This window comes from Rhinatrema bivittatum, chromosome 1, assembly GCF_901001135.1.
Source record: "Rhinatrema bivittatum chromosome 1, aRhiBiv1.1, whole genome shotgun sequence".
Classification (NCBI taxonomy): domain Eukaryota; kingdom Metazoa; phylum Chordata; class Amphibia; order Gymnophiona; family Rhinatrematidae; genus Rhinatrema; species Rhinatrema bivittatum.
In genome coordinates, this window is record NC_042615.1 from 520345800 (window position 1) to 520360170 (window position 14371).

Consider the following 14371-nt stretch of genomic DNA (forward strand, 5'->3'; position numbering starts at 1 on the left):
TATTTTTCTCGTTTCCACATCCAATCATTGGCCCACTTTCTCTAAAAATTGAGAATACATGAGGTCCTCTGGAGGGGACACTGGTTCTGGTGGCAGTTCTTGTGGATCAGATGGGTAACCTGTTGATGACCCTGGGGAAGAAGATGAGCTGGCGGAATCTCTCGGTAGAGGTGAAGGCCTCCTAGGCTGAACTTTTGGCGCTGGACACGGTTCAAGTGATACAGGCGTTTCCGATGGTTCTGTAGGTAGTGGCTGGTGTTGCTGCTCTACTGACTTTAAGAATTGCGATAAGATATTCGTAATTTGAGAGATGGTTTCATAGGCCTAAGTCAAAGTAGGTGGTGTTTTTGGCTGTGGTTGGCATTCCGACTGTGGTATAACCGCATGGAGGATGTCGGTATCTGGTCCTCTCGGGTGGCCGACATCCCTGGCTGGGCAGGTAATTTTATAAAAAAGTGGATCCTGCAACCCAGAACTGCTGCGGTGATGAAAGGCCACAGATATTCCAGAAAGTACTTCAGAAGAAGGAGAAGAGGATCCCAATAGCCGTAGAGGGGACGGACTATCCTCTAAAACTACGACTAATAGTGGTGAAGGACTTCTGTGTCTTTTGTGCCCAGTTGGATGCTTTTTGGGCTTTTTTTGTCGAAGGCTGCATCAGCAGCGTCGATTGAAGAGGCTGTGTGCTGGTTATCTTCGATTTTGATGCAGAATCGTCTATGCGTCGGTGTGTGGATGCTCAGTCGATGCGTTGGTGCTTTGATTTTGCTTCGGTGCATTGTAGATGAGTCAACGCTTCGATGTTCCGACGCCTTCAATGCAGACGTCTGCGGCGCATCTCCCATGCCCTGCGTCGGTGAGAGTTGCGGTTTTTTTGGATGTTTTAGACTTAGAAGGTCTGCAGAGGTGGTCCTTCAATGGGATTGGGCCTTTGGTGTCCTCTTCGGTCCCGGGGATGACCTAGCTGAAGCCTCAGAGGGGGCATACGAGTCCGATGTATTTTCCTTGAGTTGGGCGATGCGTGCAACTCTTTGACGCTGCGCACGTGGGGACATGCATCCGCAGTCCCTGCAGTTCACTTAGTCATGTCTGGGACCCAGGCAGAGGTAACAAAATTGATGTCTGTTGGTGACAGACAATTTTCTCACAATCGCAAAACTTAAAGCCTGTACGAGGCATAATAAGTTAGAAGCGATCCTTCTGGTATTCTGTCACTTTTTTTGTCGATTCTTTTTCCTCACAAATATTTTTCCTCACAGGAGAGAAGAGCTCCGCGAGCAGTCAGTCGCGTGGAAAAAAATGGACTGAGGAGCCTCGAGGAGGCAAGGGAACACAGAAGAAGGAACACCTCACCCAAAAGACTTTGGGTGATCTTGGAGAGCTCCTCTACCTAGTGGCACGGAGGACATACCCAGATAGCATGGCTAATTCAGCTGCTTATCTATGGAAAAACACTGTATCACTATCTCAATGGGTATAGTCCTCAGAGTCCTTGTATAAAGAAGTATCAAAGCTTCTTATCCTTGCTTCTTCGCTCAGGTAATCAAACTCTTGCCCCAAATCCTCTGGGACACCGAGGGTACACTCTTCACTTCAAACTGGTCAAGTCAAAGTCCAAAAAAATCCTTTAATCCAAAAATACCAAAGTGATGAGCAGAAGGCCCATCCAAAAAGTACTCAACACTCTCCCTTCTGCGATCCTGTGGAAAGTCCCAAAACTTCTCTCTCCTACTCATAGATCCTGGGAGGATCCAAAGCTCTCCCCTAAAGTATTTGGGATCCTGGGGGGAATATCAAAATACTAACTCCTTTTGCTTGAGCTCCTGTACAAATCTTTAACTGCCTTCTTCCCTCTTAGTTGCTTCAGCCACATCTAACCCTCTGAAGTTCTGGGCATGCTCCAAGGCAATATATACCCTAGATGCCATACCCCCCAAAAGATGGGGGTTACCATAGAGAGAGGAATCAAAGTACAAAACCCCTCCTAAAACCAGTGAATATTCAAATTACAAGGGCAAATTTAGTGACGGCTTGGACTCCCATTACACTAAAAACCCGAACCATTTGCAGGAATATCAGTGAATACCTCTACTTTAAAGGCTACATATGTCAGAACAGAAGAAAGCATCCATTATAAAAAAAAATGGATCATGCAAAATTTATGTACAATATATTTCTTTAAGTTCCAATCTTTAATTTAAAAGTTTTCAAGTAATCATGGTATGCAAGTACAAATTTATACACACAAATGTGTTTCATGTCGTTATACTTACAGTTTGGAATTCCTGAGGAATGTGTTGATCTGTAAGTTTGCAAGCCTTCATAGCTTTCGTCATCAGTCCTTTGCAATTTACCAAAAGATTACGCTTCTTTGCCTCTAAATTAACATACTGGTCCTGTCAGAATTAAAATTATTAGCGTGACTTAGTTTATAACTAGTATAAATTCATAACAGTCTCAGTTAAATACAAGACCCTAAGATAAATAGGCCCCTGATATTCCCAGGCTATCTACCACAACTGCATTATAAGAGTGCAAAATGTTACTCCACAGCCTTCATCTGAAAGTCCTGTTTTCCATAAGGCAGGGCTTCCCAAACCTGTCTTGGGATCCCACAGCCAGCTGGGTTTTCAAAACATCCACAATGAATATGCATGAGGTAAATTTGCATATCACGGGTCCTCTGTATATGCAAATTCATCTCATGCATATTCATTGTGGATATCTTGAAAAAACTCGGCTGGCTGTGGGGTCCTCAGGAGAGTTTTGGGACGCTCTGTTGTAAGACTATCACTGACAAACTGCTTTCTCTATCTAAATAGCTGTTCAGGAAACCATAAAGGGGTTGATTCAACTAGCTAATATTTGGCTTCAGAGGGCAAATAATTTGACACATTTGGGTTTTGATGTGTAGAGCAGAGTTGCTTAAGTGTAATAGGTACTCTCCGAGGACAGCAGGATGTTCGTCTTCACACATGGAGCTCTGATGCGGAAAACTTATGTCAAAGTTTTTAGAACTTTGACTAGGTTAACTGAGCATGCCCAGCATGCCCTATACCACATGTCCCTCTTCAATCTCGTAATATAGAATTAGGATTAAAAATAAAAAATAGGAGAAACCCAACTGGGGGACAGCGGGCAGATTTCGTGAAGACTAACATCCAACTGTCCTCGGAGAACACCTGTTACAGGGCTTTCTTCGAGGACAAGCAGTATGGTAGTCATCACACATGGGTGAATACCCAGCTACAGGCTGCTCCCCAACAGACACTTAACCAGGTGCCAATGGGCACACCACCACCAGTGCTGTTGGTAACCGAGGGAGACAGCCTGAACCCAAACAAAGGGCCCTAGGTTGGGAAAGTTGGGTTCTACACCTCGAACAGGTTTTGAAGGAGAGATTGGCCGAACCTACTGTTACATCAGCCATCCCTAACCAGACAGTAATGAGATGTAAATGTGTGCAGAGAACTCCACATCACAGCCTTGCAGATGTGCTCCACGGGAACTGTTCACAAGAGGGCCACCGATGCTTTCATGGCTCTGACAGAATGAGCTTTGCATGCCCCCAAATATGCAGTCCTGCCTGGGTATAACAGAAGGAGATGCAATCTGCTAGCCAATTGGATAATGTCTGTTTGGCAATGGCAACTCCTAAACTATTCTTATCAAAAGAAACTAAAAGTTGGGTGGACTGTCTATTGCTTCTGTCCGCTCCAGAAATTAGGCTAAGACTTGCTTGCAGTCCAAACCGTGCAGTGCTCATTTGCCTTGGTGCAAATGGGGCCTGGGAAAGATATTGGCAGGGCAACTGACTGATAAAGCTGGAAATCCGTCACTAACTTACACAGGAACTTAGAGTGTGTATGCAAGACCACCCTGTTGTGATAAAATTTAGTATAAGGTGGATAAATCACTAAGGCTGGGAGCTCGCTGACCCTGTGCGCTGAAGTTAGCACCATCAAAAATATGACTTTCCAGGTCAGTTACTTCAGAACACAGGTGCACAGCAGCTCAAAAGGAGCTTTCATCAGCTGAATCAACACCATGATGAGGTCTCAAGATACAGTGGGAGGTCTTAAAGGAGGCTTCAAATGAAGCAGACCCCACATGAAATGTACAACTATGGCTGTACAGAGATGGGCATAACATCTACACTATGGTGGCATGCGCCAATTGCACTCTAATGAACTCTAATGAATTGGTTTTCAAGCCAGCCTCCGATAGGTGTAGAAGGTAATCAGGCAGTTTTTGTGTGGGGCAGGAGAATGGATCTAGGGCCTTCTGCTCACACCACACGGAAAAACTCCTCCACTTCAGTCCGTAGGACCTTCTAATGGAAGGCTTTCTAGAAGCCATCAAGACCAGAGATACATCTTTTGAGAGATGAAGCGACTACAGAATAAACCTCTCAACATCCAGGCTGTGAGCGACAGTGCCTGGAGGTTGGGATATCGCAGCCTGATCTTGCATGATGAGATCTGGGGAAGTCCCCATACTGATCGGTTTCCGGATGGACAAGTCTCGCAGGAATGGAAACCAGACCAGTCTTGGCCAATGAGGAGCTATGAAGGTTCACAGTCCCCCCTGTCCTTGCAAAGCTTCAAGAGAGTCTTTGTCACTAAGGGAATCGGAAGATACACATATGGGAAGACCCCTACCCCAATGACAGACAAGGTTGTCAGAGGCTGGCTTGCTATCTGACCTGTACAGGGAGCAGAACAGAGACACCTTCCCATGGCAGGGGGACATGTACAGATCTACGTCTGGCTCCCCAAGAGATGGAATATCTGATTTGCTACCGTCCCAGACAGTTACATGGCCCTAAGCACTATCTCATGGGACAGGGCCTACGACCAGATCTGGACTGCTTCCTGGCATTGCCTCCCTGCTTGTTGACATACCACATGGCTACTTGGTTTTCTGTCTGGATCAGGATAACTTTGTTGGACAGCTGATCTCTGAAAGCCCATAGCGTGTACATGATCACTCGAAGCTCCAGGAAGCTGATTTGACAGGAATATTCTTGAGCCCACCAAAGACCCTGGGTATCGAGCCCATCAACATGAGCTCCCTACCCCAAGGTAGATGCATCCATTGTTATAACAATTTGAGTGGAAAGACTCCTAAACGAGATCCCTGTTCCAGATTGGAAAGCACCCGCCACCAGTACAATGAGTCCCTGACAGATGGGGTGACTAGGCACCCTGTGATCTCAAGGTCCATTAGGCTCTGTGCATGTGTAAACGTGTCAAGGAAGTAACAGTCAGTTGCAGCTATATGGCCCAACAGTCTCAACATGTGTCAGGCCAATACCTGCTGGCTCTGTTGAATCTTTGCCACAATGGTTGCCATGGCAACGGCCCTCTGGCAAGGCAGAAAGGCCTTGGCCTGAGAAGTGTAGGAGGGCTCCTATGAAGTCCAATTGAGGTGACAGGACAAGATGGGACTTTGGGCAGTTGAGAATGAACCCTAGTGACTCCAACCCCCAAATGGTCAAGCCCATGGACATGATGGCCCCTGCCTGAGACTTGCTCTTGATCAGTCAAATGTCCAGATACTGGAAGACTTGCACCCCCAGTCTGCGGAAGTACCGCCACCACAGCCAGGCATTTTGTGAAGACCCATTGGGCGAATGCAAGCCTTAACGGCACCACCCGGTACTGGAAGTGCTGTCTTGCCACCACAAATCGGGGATACTTCCTATGACTGGGGAAGATCTCAATGTGAGTGTATGTGTCCTTTAGGTCAAGGGAGCATAGCCAGTCCCAGTTTTTAAAAAAAAGGGGGGATCAAGATGCCCAGGGGAACCATCTTGAACTTTTCTCTTTTTAGAAACTTATTCAAGGTCCTCCTGTTCTCTGTGGAAACAGAAAGTATCTAGAGAAAAATCCCCACCCTCTTTGCCTTGGTGGTACTGGCTCGACTGCTCTGGCCATTAAGAGGGAGGAGAGCTCCGCTTGTAGTACCTCCTGATATGCTGCCAATGCCCAATGCGGGCTTGGAGGGCAATTTGGCGGGACACCCAATAGATTTAATTGGTACCCTGATGGACGATGGACAGAACCCACTGGTCTGAGGTTACACTGGCTGAGTGGTTCGCAAAGAACCATGGCCTGCCCCGGACTGGAGGGTCCACTGTGGGGTTTGTGGGCTCTCTGCTGCCTGGTACAGCCATGGGAGCTCTGATGGTGTTGCCGGGATAGAGGAGGAAGAGGACAGTACTTCCTCTGGTGAAAGAAAGACTTCCTTGGTCCCAGTCTCGGCCTCCTGGATGAGGAAGACAGGTCCAGAGTACTAGCAAAGAGCTGTCTGAGGGTTTCCCATAGTGGTCCTGAAGATGGGCCACAGCATCCTTCACCCTATTTCCGAAGAGATTTTCTCCAGTAAGGTCAATCATACCGCAAGTTTTACAGCTTCACGGAAGTGACTGAAGAGGGACCCTATGTGGACGCATGGTATAGGGCATGCTCAGTGTGCCTAGTCAAATTTTTAGAAACTTTGACATAAGTTTTCCGCATCGGGGCTCCATCTGATGTTGTCACCCATGTGTGAGGACTACCATCCTGCTTGTCCTCAGAGAATAATTGTCATAAAAATGTATTTGCAAAGCAAATATTTGTCACAGTCTAAAAAAAAATCTGATCTAAGAGGAGCGCACGGAGTCATTCACTACCGCACATGATTTGTATTTACTTCCTGAGCATCCAAACAGATTTTCTACTGTTCTAGAATAGAGTAAAACCACTCTGCTGTAGTCACACAGCCCCTAACAAAGCCAATGGGAGAAATGTTGACATTTTATATTTCCTGCAGTGGAAAAAAATGGAAACTTATGGCATTGAACTCTGCAGGTCCTTCTATATAACATGCCATGAAAAGGAAACTTGTTACAACATTCTTTTATGTTAAACATTTTAACAGCCTTTTCTACTGCAAAAGTAGCTTTTAAAGGAACAGTGCTGTCTTACTGCAAGGGATTGCAGTTTCCACCTTTCAAAAACTGCTTGAGCAGAAAACGTTTGAATTACTATAAAACTGAAACAGTATGGTTTCATAAACCATCTTTTCATAGCTTCTTATCCCTTACTTCATTTACAAAATAAAATTTTTACACCAAGTCGAGATAAAAATTCCACACATGGATTTTGATTCCCTCTTGGCATTGTATGCCCAAATTAGCAGAGCAGTGAAAATTTGTTTTTCCAATTTTGGAACATTTGGAATTTACGCCCACTTTTGAAGGAAGAGGATTTAAACTGCAGTAGTCCATGCATTGATAACTTTGCATTTAGACTACTGCATCTCCTTATACATGGATCTGCCTAAGTGCCAAATGAAGAGACTGCAGGCGATACAAAATATCGCCACACGATTGGTGACAGGATTCTAGGCTCATTATCATAGCTTTCCAACTTTTAAGGCATTATATTGGTTGCCAATCATTCAAAAGGACTGAATTTAAGACAATCATATTATTTTCAAAGCATTATGCAATTTTGTTCCATAATATATAATGTCCCAGCTTCATTGAAATACCCCAGGGTGAATACTGTGTTCCTCTCAGTTTTCTCTTTTAAAAAATTCCAGCTAAAATTAGACTGAAGGATACTACTAGTCAGAGGCATAGCAAAGGTCTCCGGTGCTCAGGGGCCAATGCATTTGTGTTGTCTCCCCTACGCACTCCTTCGCTCCCACCATGACCTGCCAGTGCATCATCACATGGCACCACCTCACAGGTCTCTTTTCACTGGGGAGGGGTGGGAGCCCCAGCAGTGAGTCACCACTGGGTGCTGCCGTGTAGGGCCAGTGCTAACCATTTTGCAGCCCTGTGCAAACATGTCCTGTGCTGGCCCCCCTCCTTTGTATTCTTTCCTAATCAGGGTCAATGCAAGGATATTAGGCACCCTAATGGAATCTTACAGCTTTGTGCCCAGCCTTCCCCCCACCATAGCCCTTTCCATACAAAATTTAAAATTATGTATTTATAATAAAAGATTTTACATGAAAAAGAAACTCAACGTACAGTCTTTTGAAGTAAAAATGCAACAGCAGCATGTATATTATTACATGCACCATCGTAGTGTCAACCAGAAAAGCTTGCATAAAAGCCAAAAAGACCCTTGGAACACATATGGTATTGGGACTATTTTATTTTATAATTTAAACTTTATTAGAGACTTCAGGTATGCATACAGATATGTTCCAATATTCAACCACAGCAACTGTATTACACATGTGAACTATTTTAACGCATGTTGGGTGTGGGCTTGGTCTTCAGAAAACCATGAGCAAACTAAATTACAATTACAATATAATAAACCTCCCATTCCAAAATAGAACTAATTGCTAGCACTCAAGCAGTTACAACCCCATGAAGAGGTGACCCTGCAGACATTACCAGGTGCTAAAACACCAAAATACTTCGTATTAGGGAAACAGAACAAACCAAGCTTCTATAGATACCTATATATGGATGACACCTTAGCAGAATAGTTAATCTCAATCACACATGCAGAACACAGATAGACACTTACCAAATATAGAATAAAGAGACCCTAAAGAATAAATGGAACAGTGCAAATAAACTCAACTGGAAACCACAAGTCAATTCCGTATGTGGTGCACCAATGGAAAAACAAATCACCATTCCTCAGAAAACAAACAATAAAATCAAGAACTAGAAAGCATCTATCATAATAGATGAACAGAACATCATCCAATAATTAAAGACTGGGACATTTAAAAAAAAAAGTTATCAATAAATATTTCAAAACAGTAAACATTTATTTATTTATTTTCTTTTATAAACTGACATTTGTTGGAGTACATCACATCGGTTCACATTATAACAGGTGTGATAGCATGACAGGGGTGTCATACTATTGTGCATTGTAACTTTAAACCTTAATGGGTCAACATAGAAAAAGCGTACAATATAAATTAAGCATAGGAAGTTGAGGGAGTTAGAAGTTGAACTGGGCTAGGGGGCCTCTTCAAAAATAAACTAAGATACAATATATACAATGTGGCATGAGATAGTAATAGAATACACAGTGTGGCGTGTAAACGATATATATCTTGTGATTAAGGAGTCTTAAGGGGGTATGGGGGGCATAGGAGTGGGGTGGGTGTATGGAGGGGTGGGGTGAGGGCGGGGGGGGGGGTTAGCTTGTTTGTTGGTAGGCTTTGTGGAATAGCCATGTCTTCAATTGTTTTTGAAACGATTGGGTGGAAGGGTTCCAGTCTGAGTTGGGAGGGTAGCTTGTTCCAGAGGGTGGGGCCAGCTACTGAGAAAATACGTTGTCTGGTGGAGGTAAGGCAGGCTAGTTTTGTGTGGGGGATGGCAAGCAGGCCTGTGTTTTGGGAATGCAGGTTTCTCTGGCAATCGTGGGGTTGGGGAGGGTCTATAGACCAGTTGTTTTTTTCATTGTAGATGGTTTTGTGGAGGAGGGTGAGGATTTTGTATTGTGACCTGTGCATTATGGGGAGCCAGTGGAGTTTTTTTTAGGATGGGGGTGATGTGTGATGAGCGATTGGTGTTTGTGAGAGATCTGGCTGCTGCATTTTGCAGCAGCTGTAGAGGTTTTGTGGTGGAGGCAGGTAGTCAGAGGAGGAGGGAGTTACAGTAGTCGAATTTGGAGAGAATGAGGGACTGTAGTACTGTGCGGTAATTGTGGTGGAATAGAAGTGGTTTGAGTCTTTTGAGGACTTGGGAGTTTGTAAAAGCCTTCTTTGATAGTTAGGTTGATGTGTTTTTTCAAATTGAGTTCGGAGTTGAGGGTGATACTAAGATCTCTGACTTCATTGGTGAGGATTGAGTTAGGTTGACTGGCGGTGAGGTCTTGGATGGTTTTTGTTGAGGGTTTGTTTGAAATGTGTAGGATTTCTGTTTTTTTTGTGATTGAGGGTGAGCGATAGCTGGATGAGGAGGTTCTTTATTTGGATGGAGAGGGAATCCCAATATGCGATGGTGTCTGAAATGCTTTCTTTGATGGGGAGAAGAATCTGGACGTCGTCTGCGTAGATGTAGAATGAGAGGTCCAGGCTGGAGAGGAGTTTGCAGAGGGGGAGCATATATATATTGAACAGGGTAGAGGAGAGGGATGATCCTTGAGGTACTCCGTGGGGGAGTGGGAATTGGTCTGATTCACAGTTGTTGAGGTTAACTTTGTAGGATCTGTTGGATAGGTAGGATTGAAACCATTTGATGGTGTTTTCAATTAGCCCAATCTCCGTTAGTCGTGTGATTAGTATGTCATGGTTTACGGGTGTCAAAGGCGGCAGAGATGTCGAGAAGGATGAGGAGGTAGGACTGGCTGGCGTCGATGCCTCGTAGAGCTGTGTCTGTTAGCGATAAGAGGAGGGTCTCAGTGCTGAGTGATTTTCTGAAGCCATGTTGGGTGGGGTACAGGATGCTTTGGTTTTCTAGGTGTTTGGAGAGTTGGAGATTCACATGCTTCTCGATGATCTTGGATACGAATGAGAGATTTGAGATGGGTCTGTAGTTAGAGAGGTTGGTGGGGTTGAGGTGTGGTTTTTTGAGAATGGGTTTGATTATGGCACATTTCAGGGCTTCTGGGAAGATGTCTTGTTCAAGTGAGGTATTTATTATGTCGGCAATGGGTTTGGCGATAATATCTGGGATGGGGTTGATTTTCTGTATGATTTTCTTGACTTCGGTAAAGGCGATGAATTCGAAGTTGGATCAGGTGGGTAGTGCTTCGATGGGTGGGGTCGTTGTTTCTTCTTGTGTGGAGGTTGGGAGTTACGAGTTTGATGACTTTATCGGAGAAGAAGCATATCAAGTAACACCCGATTAATTAAAATCAAGTAGGAGAAAAAAAATCACTCACTTTCCATACTTGGTAACTTTTGACGTCCATTCACCAAGATTGTTATGGAGTAACGGGAGGGGAAGGGAGGTGCACAAACTTTCTCCTCCGTCATGTTCATCCTCATGCTCACACACACACACACACACACACACACACACACACAAACGCTCTTTCAAAACTCACACATGCTCACAGACACATGCTGACTCCCTCTCTCTCAGGCACACACACATACTGGTTCCTTCTCTCTCAGGTACACACACATTGGCTACCTCTATCTCAGCTCTCACACACTGGCTTCTCTCTCAAGCACACGCTGGGTCCACTCCCTCCCCTTCACACACACACACACACAGACTGGTTCCAACCTCTCCCCCTCCACACACACAGGCTGGTTTCAATTCCTTTCCTACACACACACATACACACATGCTGGCTCCATTCCCTCTCCTCCATTCCCTCTCCACACACATAGGTTTCCTCTCTCTCAGGCGCACACACATATGCACACTGGCTCTCTTTCTTTCAGGCACATATACAGGCTCCCTCTCTCTCACACATACAAATTCTCGGTCACATTTTCTCATATGGTTGCTGATGTATACATGCACATGCACACACACACAAGTGCTCAGTCACTCACATTTTCTCACACACTGATACAGTCTCACTAACACACATACAAATGCTCACATACACATATACACATATATATTTGCTCATTCACATACAACCACACACATTTACATGTTTACTGACTCGCTCACTCACAAACTCTCTTCACGCCCCTTCAAAAAAATGCAGAAGGGGCATCAGCTACCTGTGATTAACTTTTTTAAACGTTTTTACTCACATTGGTTAGTGCCTTAGTGGGATGCAGGCAAAGTCCTTGGATAACAGGGTCCTGGTGGGCTGTTGCTGCAGAGTGAGGTTTCTCTTGTGGTAGGAAGCTACAAAGCCTCAAGTCTTTTTTTTTTTTTTGGCGGAGGACGAGGGAGACCCGTGGGCTGTGCAAAGGAAAAGACAAGGAGCCAGCATTGAGGTAGCCGAAGGAGGCCTACCGCCCGCTTCTGGCAGGGAGAGGTGGAAGAAAGTGAGGAAGGGGGGCTGAGAGAGGAGCCACCGCAGGAGATACTCTGAGGTGGCTCAGGCTATGGGAGAAGCACAGCTGGGGGCCTGGTGTTGGTTGCAGCAGCCTCACAAGTATTGGGCTGCTGTGACTAATACTAACCACGAGATTGCTGGATCAGCTCACTGGGCAATGCCTGTTACCCCGATAGGCTGACCTGTCCACTTCTGCTGCCAGGCAGGATGGTTTCCTCTAGTGGCTGTGGGCCTCCCCCATCTTCTGCCACAGGGCGGGATGGGATCTCCCATCAGCCATAGGCTTTTTCTTTGCTGGGTGGGCCTGGTGCCCAGGGGTCTTGGCCCCCACTCCCACGCTGTGCTACCGCTACTAGTAATCCTTATCAGGACCAATTTGCTGGAATGCTATACCACAAGACCAAACTAGTCAAAGACTTGCTGACGTTTCAGAAACTATGCAAAGCATGGCTATTTGCAGTGGCTTTTGGATAAGCTGTGGGTCTCTGACTGTACCTGCTGTTTGACTGCTGATATTGTTGAATAAAATATTTTTTAAGTTGTAACTATATAATCAATATAGCCTCAATAAAGCACTGAATCTCTGTCATGTTCACGTATTCTAATTTAGCACATTTGACCTTTTTCCAAGATATAGGATGCTAGAATTCCAAATAAATAGTATGGAGCGCACAGTTGAATTCCTGGTAATCCAAAATGTGGATACCTACTTCTCTTACATTTTCTGTTTTCTTACTTGAATTAAAATAGTCTTATTTCTTTTGTTTGGCATGACTAAGGTTGGTCACCAGAGTCTTTCCAGAGTTTGCAATTTACAAGGTTAACACTATGAGGCAAGACAGGACAACACACATAGGAAAATATATGGGCCCAAAAAACAGCATGGAAGCCGATCCAATATAGTAGAAGTGCAAACAAAGAAAGTTGAATTGGTGTCTGGGTGAACAAAGTATTTATTAGTAATTTCAAGCGGTGCCCGACTCAGGCCGAGTTTCGCCCATCAACATGGGCTGCTTCAGGGGCTATATTTTTCAAATGGTCTGTAGAGCCAATTTGTGATAATAGCCAATAGTTCTCTCCCTTAGGATTGGTAAGGCAAACCTTCAATTCAGTTCGTTCCATTTATAGTTGTGTCTTACTGTCAGACCGGCACTAGTTTTAAACAGGGCACCGTCACACTTGCACTACGGACTTTTATTTGTTGCAAGTGCGACGGTGCCCAGTTTAAAACTATTTGAGACTATTCAGATGGTCAGTAATTATGTTCTTTGGAACATCTTCTACCATTTTATCATACCTTTTTGGATATGGGTGGTCATCCTCCAATACTCAGCTTTTTCAGTTCTTTCAGCTTCTGTCTTTGCCTAATGATCCCCATGAGCATGAAGCTGCTGCTGATGACTGATTCTGTCTGGACATGCTTGACATTCCCTTACTCAATCCTAACGATTTACTTTATTGATGATTCTAGTCTTAGAGGAACTACAGATTCCTTGCAGGTTGGGTATGCCATTTGTCTCTCGCCATCATCATTAAGGCAGCCTTGCTTCCCACAACTCCTTGACCACATAGGCAACTTCAGCTTGAGTTGCAGAAGTCTTTGTGCTCACTCAAGCCTGTCTTTTGGCTGTTTACCACACTGTTATTATTTACACCAATTCCCATCATTTGTTTGGCGTGGTCCATCATTTTGGCACCATTTGGAAGAATAGACCTGATCACCCCGGCGACCTACCTGAACTATTTAAGTAAGGCCGCGATCCTGGGCGTCGTGCACCTAAGGAGCGCAACCAAGGAGCAAGCCCTTTGGCGCGCCCCTTAGCGTCGACCCTCAGTACCACTCCTTAAACCCCCTTCCCCCCTCCTCCTCCCCCCATCTACACCCTAAATACTTCACTTTATTTATCAACCAGTTCTTCTACTTCCCACAAACTCCTGGCCCCCCGCCCTTTTAGAATTACCTCCTTCCCCCCAACTAGCCTCGCACTTCACATCCCACTCCCTCCCACTATTGCCTCCCCTGCAAGTCTGCCCTGCTAGCAGTATACACCCCACTATCAACACCCCCCATATAAACGCACCTCCTAAACATGCTGGGACACCCAATACCCATACTCAAACACAACCGCTCCAAGCACAACACACCCTTCATCACCCACCCTATAGACCAATCCAGATCTCTGCTACCAATCATGCTTACCCAAACTCACTGGCCTCACTGCCTTTACCCTCATTCTCTTCAATTCGCAATCCATCGTCAAAAAGACCCCCATTCTCAACGACATCCTTCTGGATGACAAACCTGACATCTGTGCCATAACCGAGACTTGGCTTAAGGAAACTGATACAGTACTGCTCAATCAACTCTCTAATCACACATATGACTTCTTCTCCATACCAAGAACCAAAAAAAGAGGTGGAGGTCTCCT

At 45.0% G+C, this 14371-nt stretch overlaps 1 protein-coding gene across 1 annotated transcript in view; it reads right to left on the reverse strand.

The window, feature by feature from the left end:
• The window catches only part of SMC5 (structural maintenance of chromosomes 5), a 281089-nt gene that overhangs the window by 42365 nt on the left and 224353 nt on the right, over positions 1-14371 (reverse strand). Inside the window, exon 18 of the mRNA XM_029612667.1 lies at positions 2274-2396. Coding sequence (XP_029468527.1) covers positions 2274-2396 — 123 coding nt within the window. The remainder of the gene's footprint in view (positions 1-2273; positions 2397-14371) is intronic.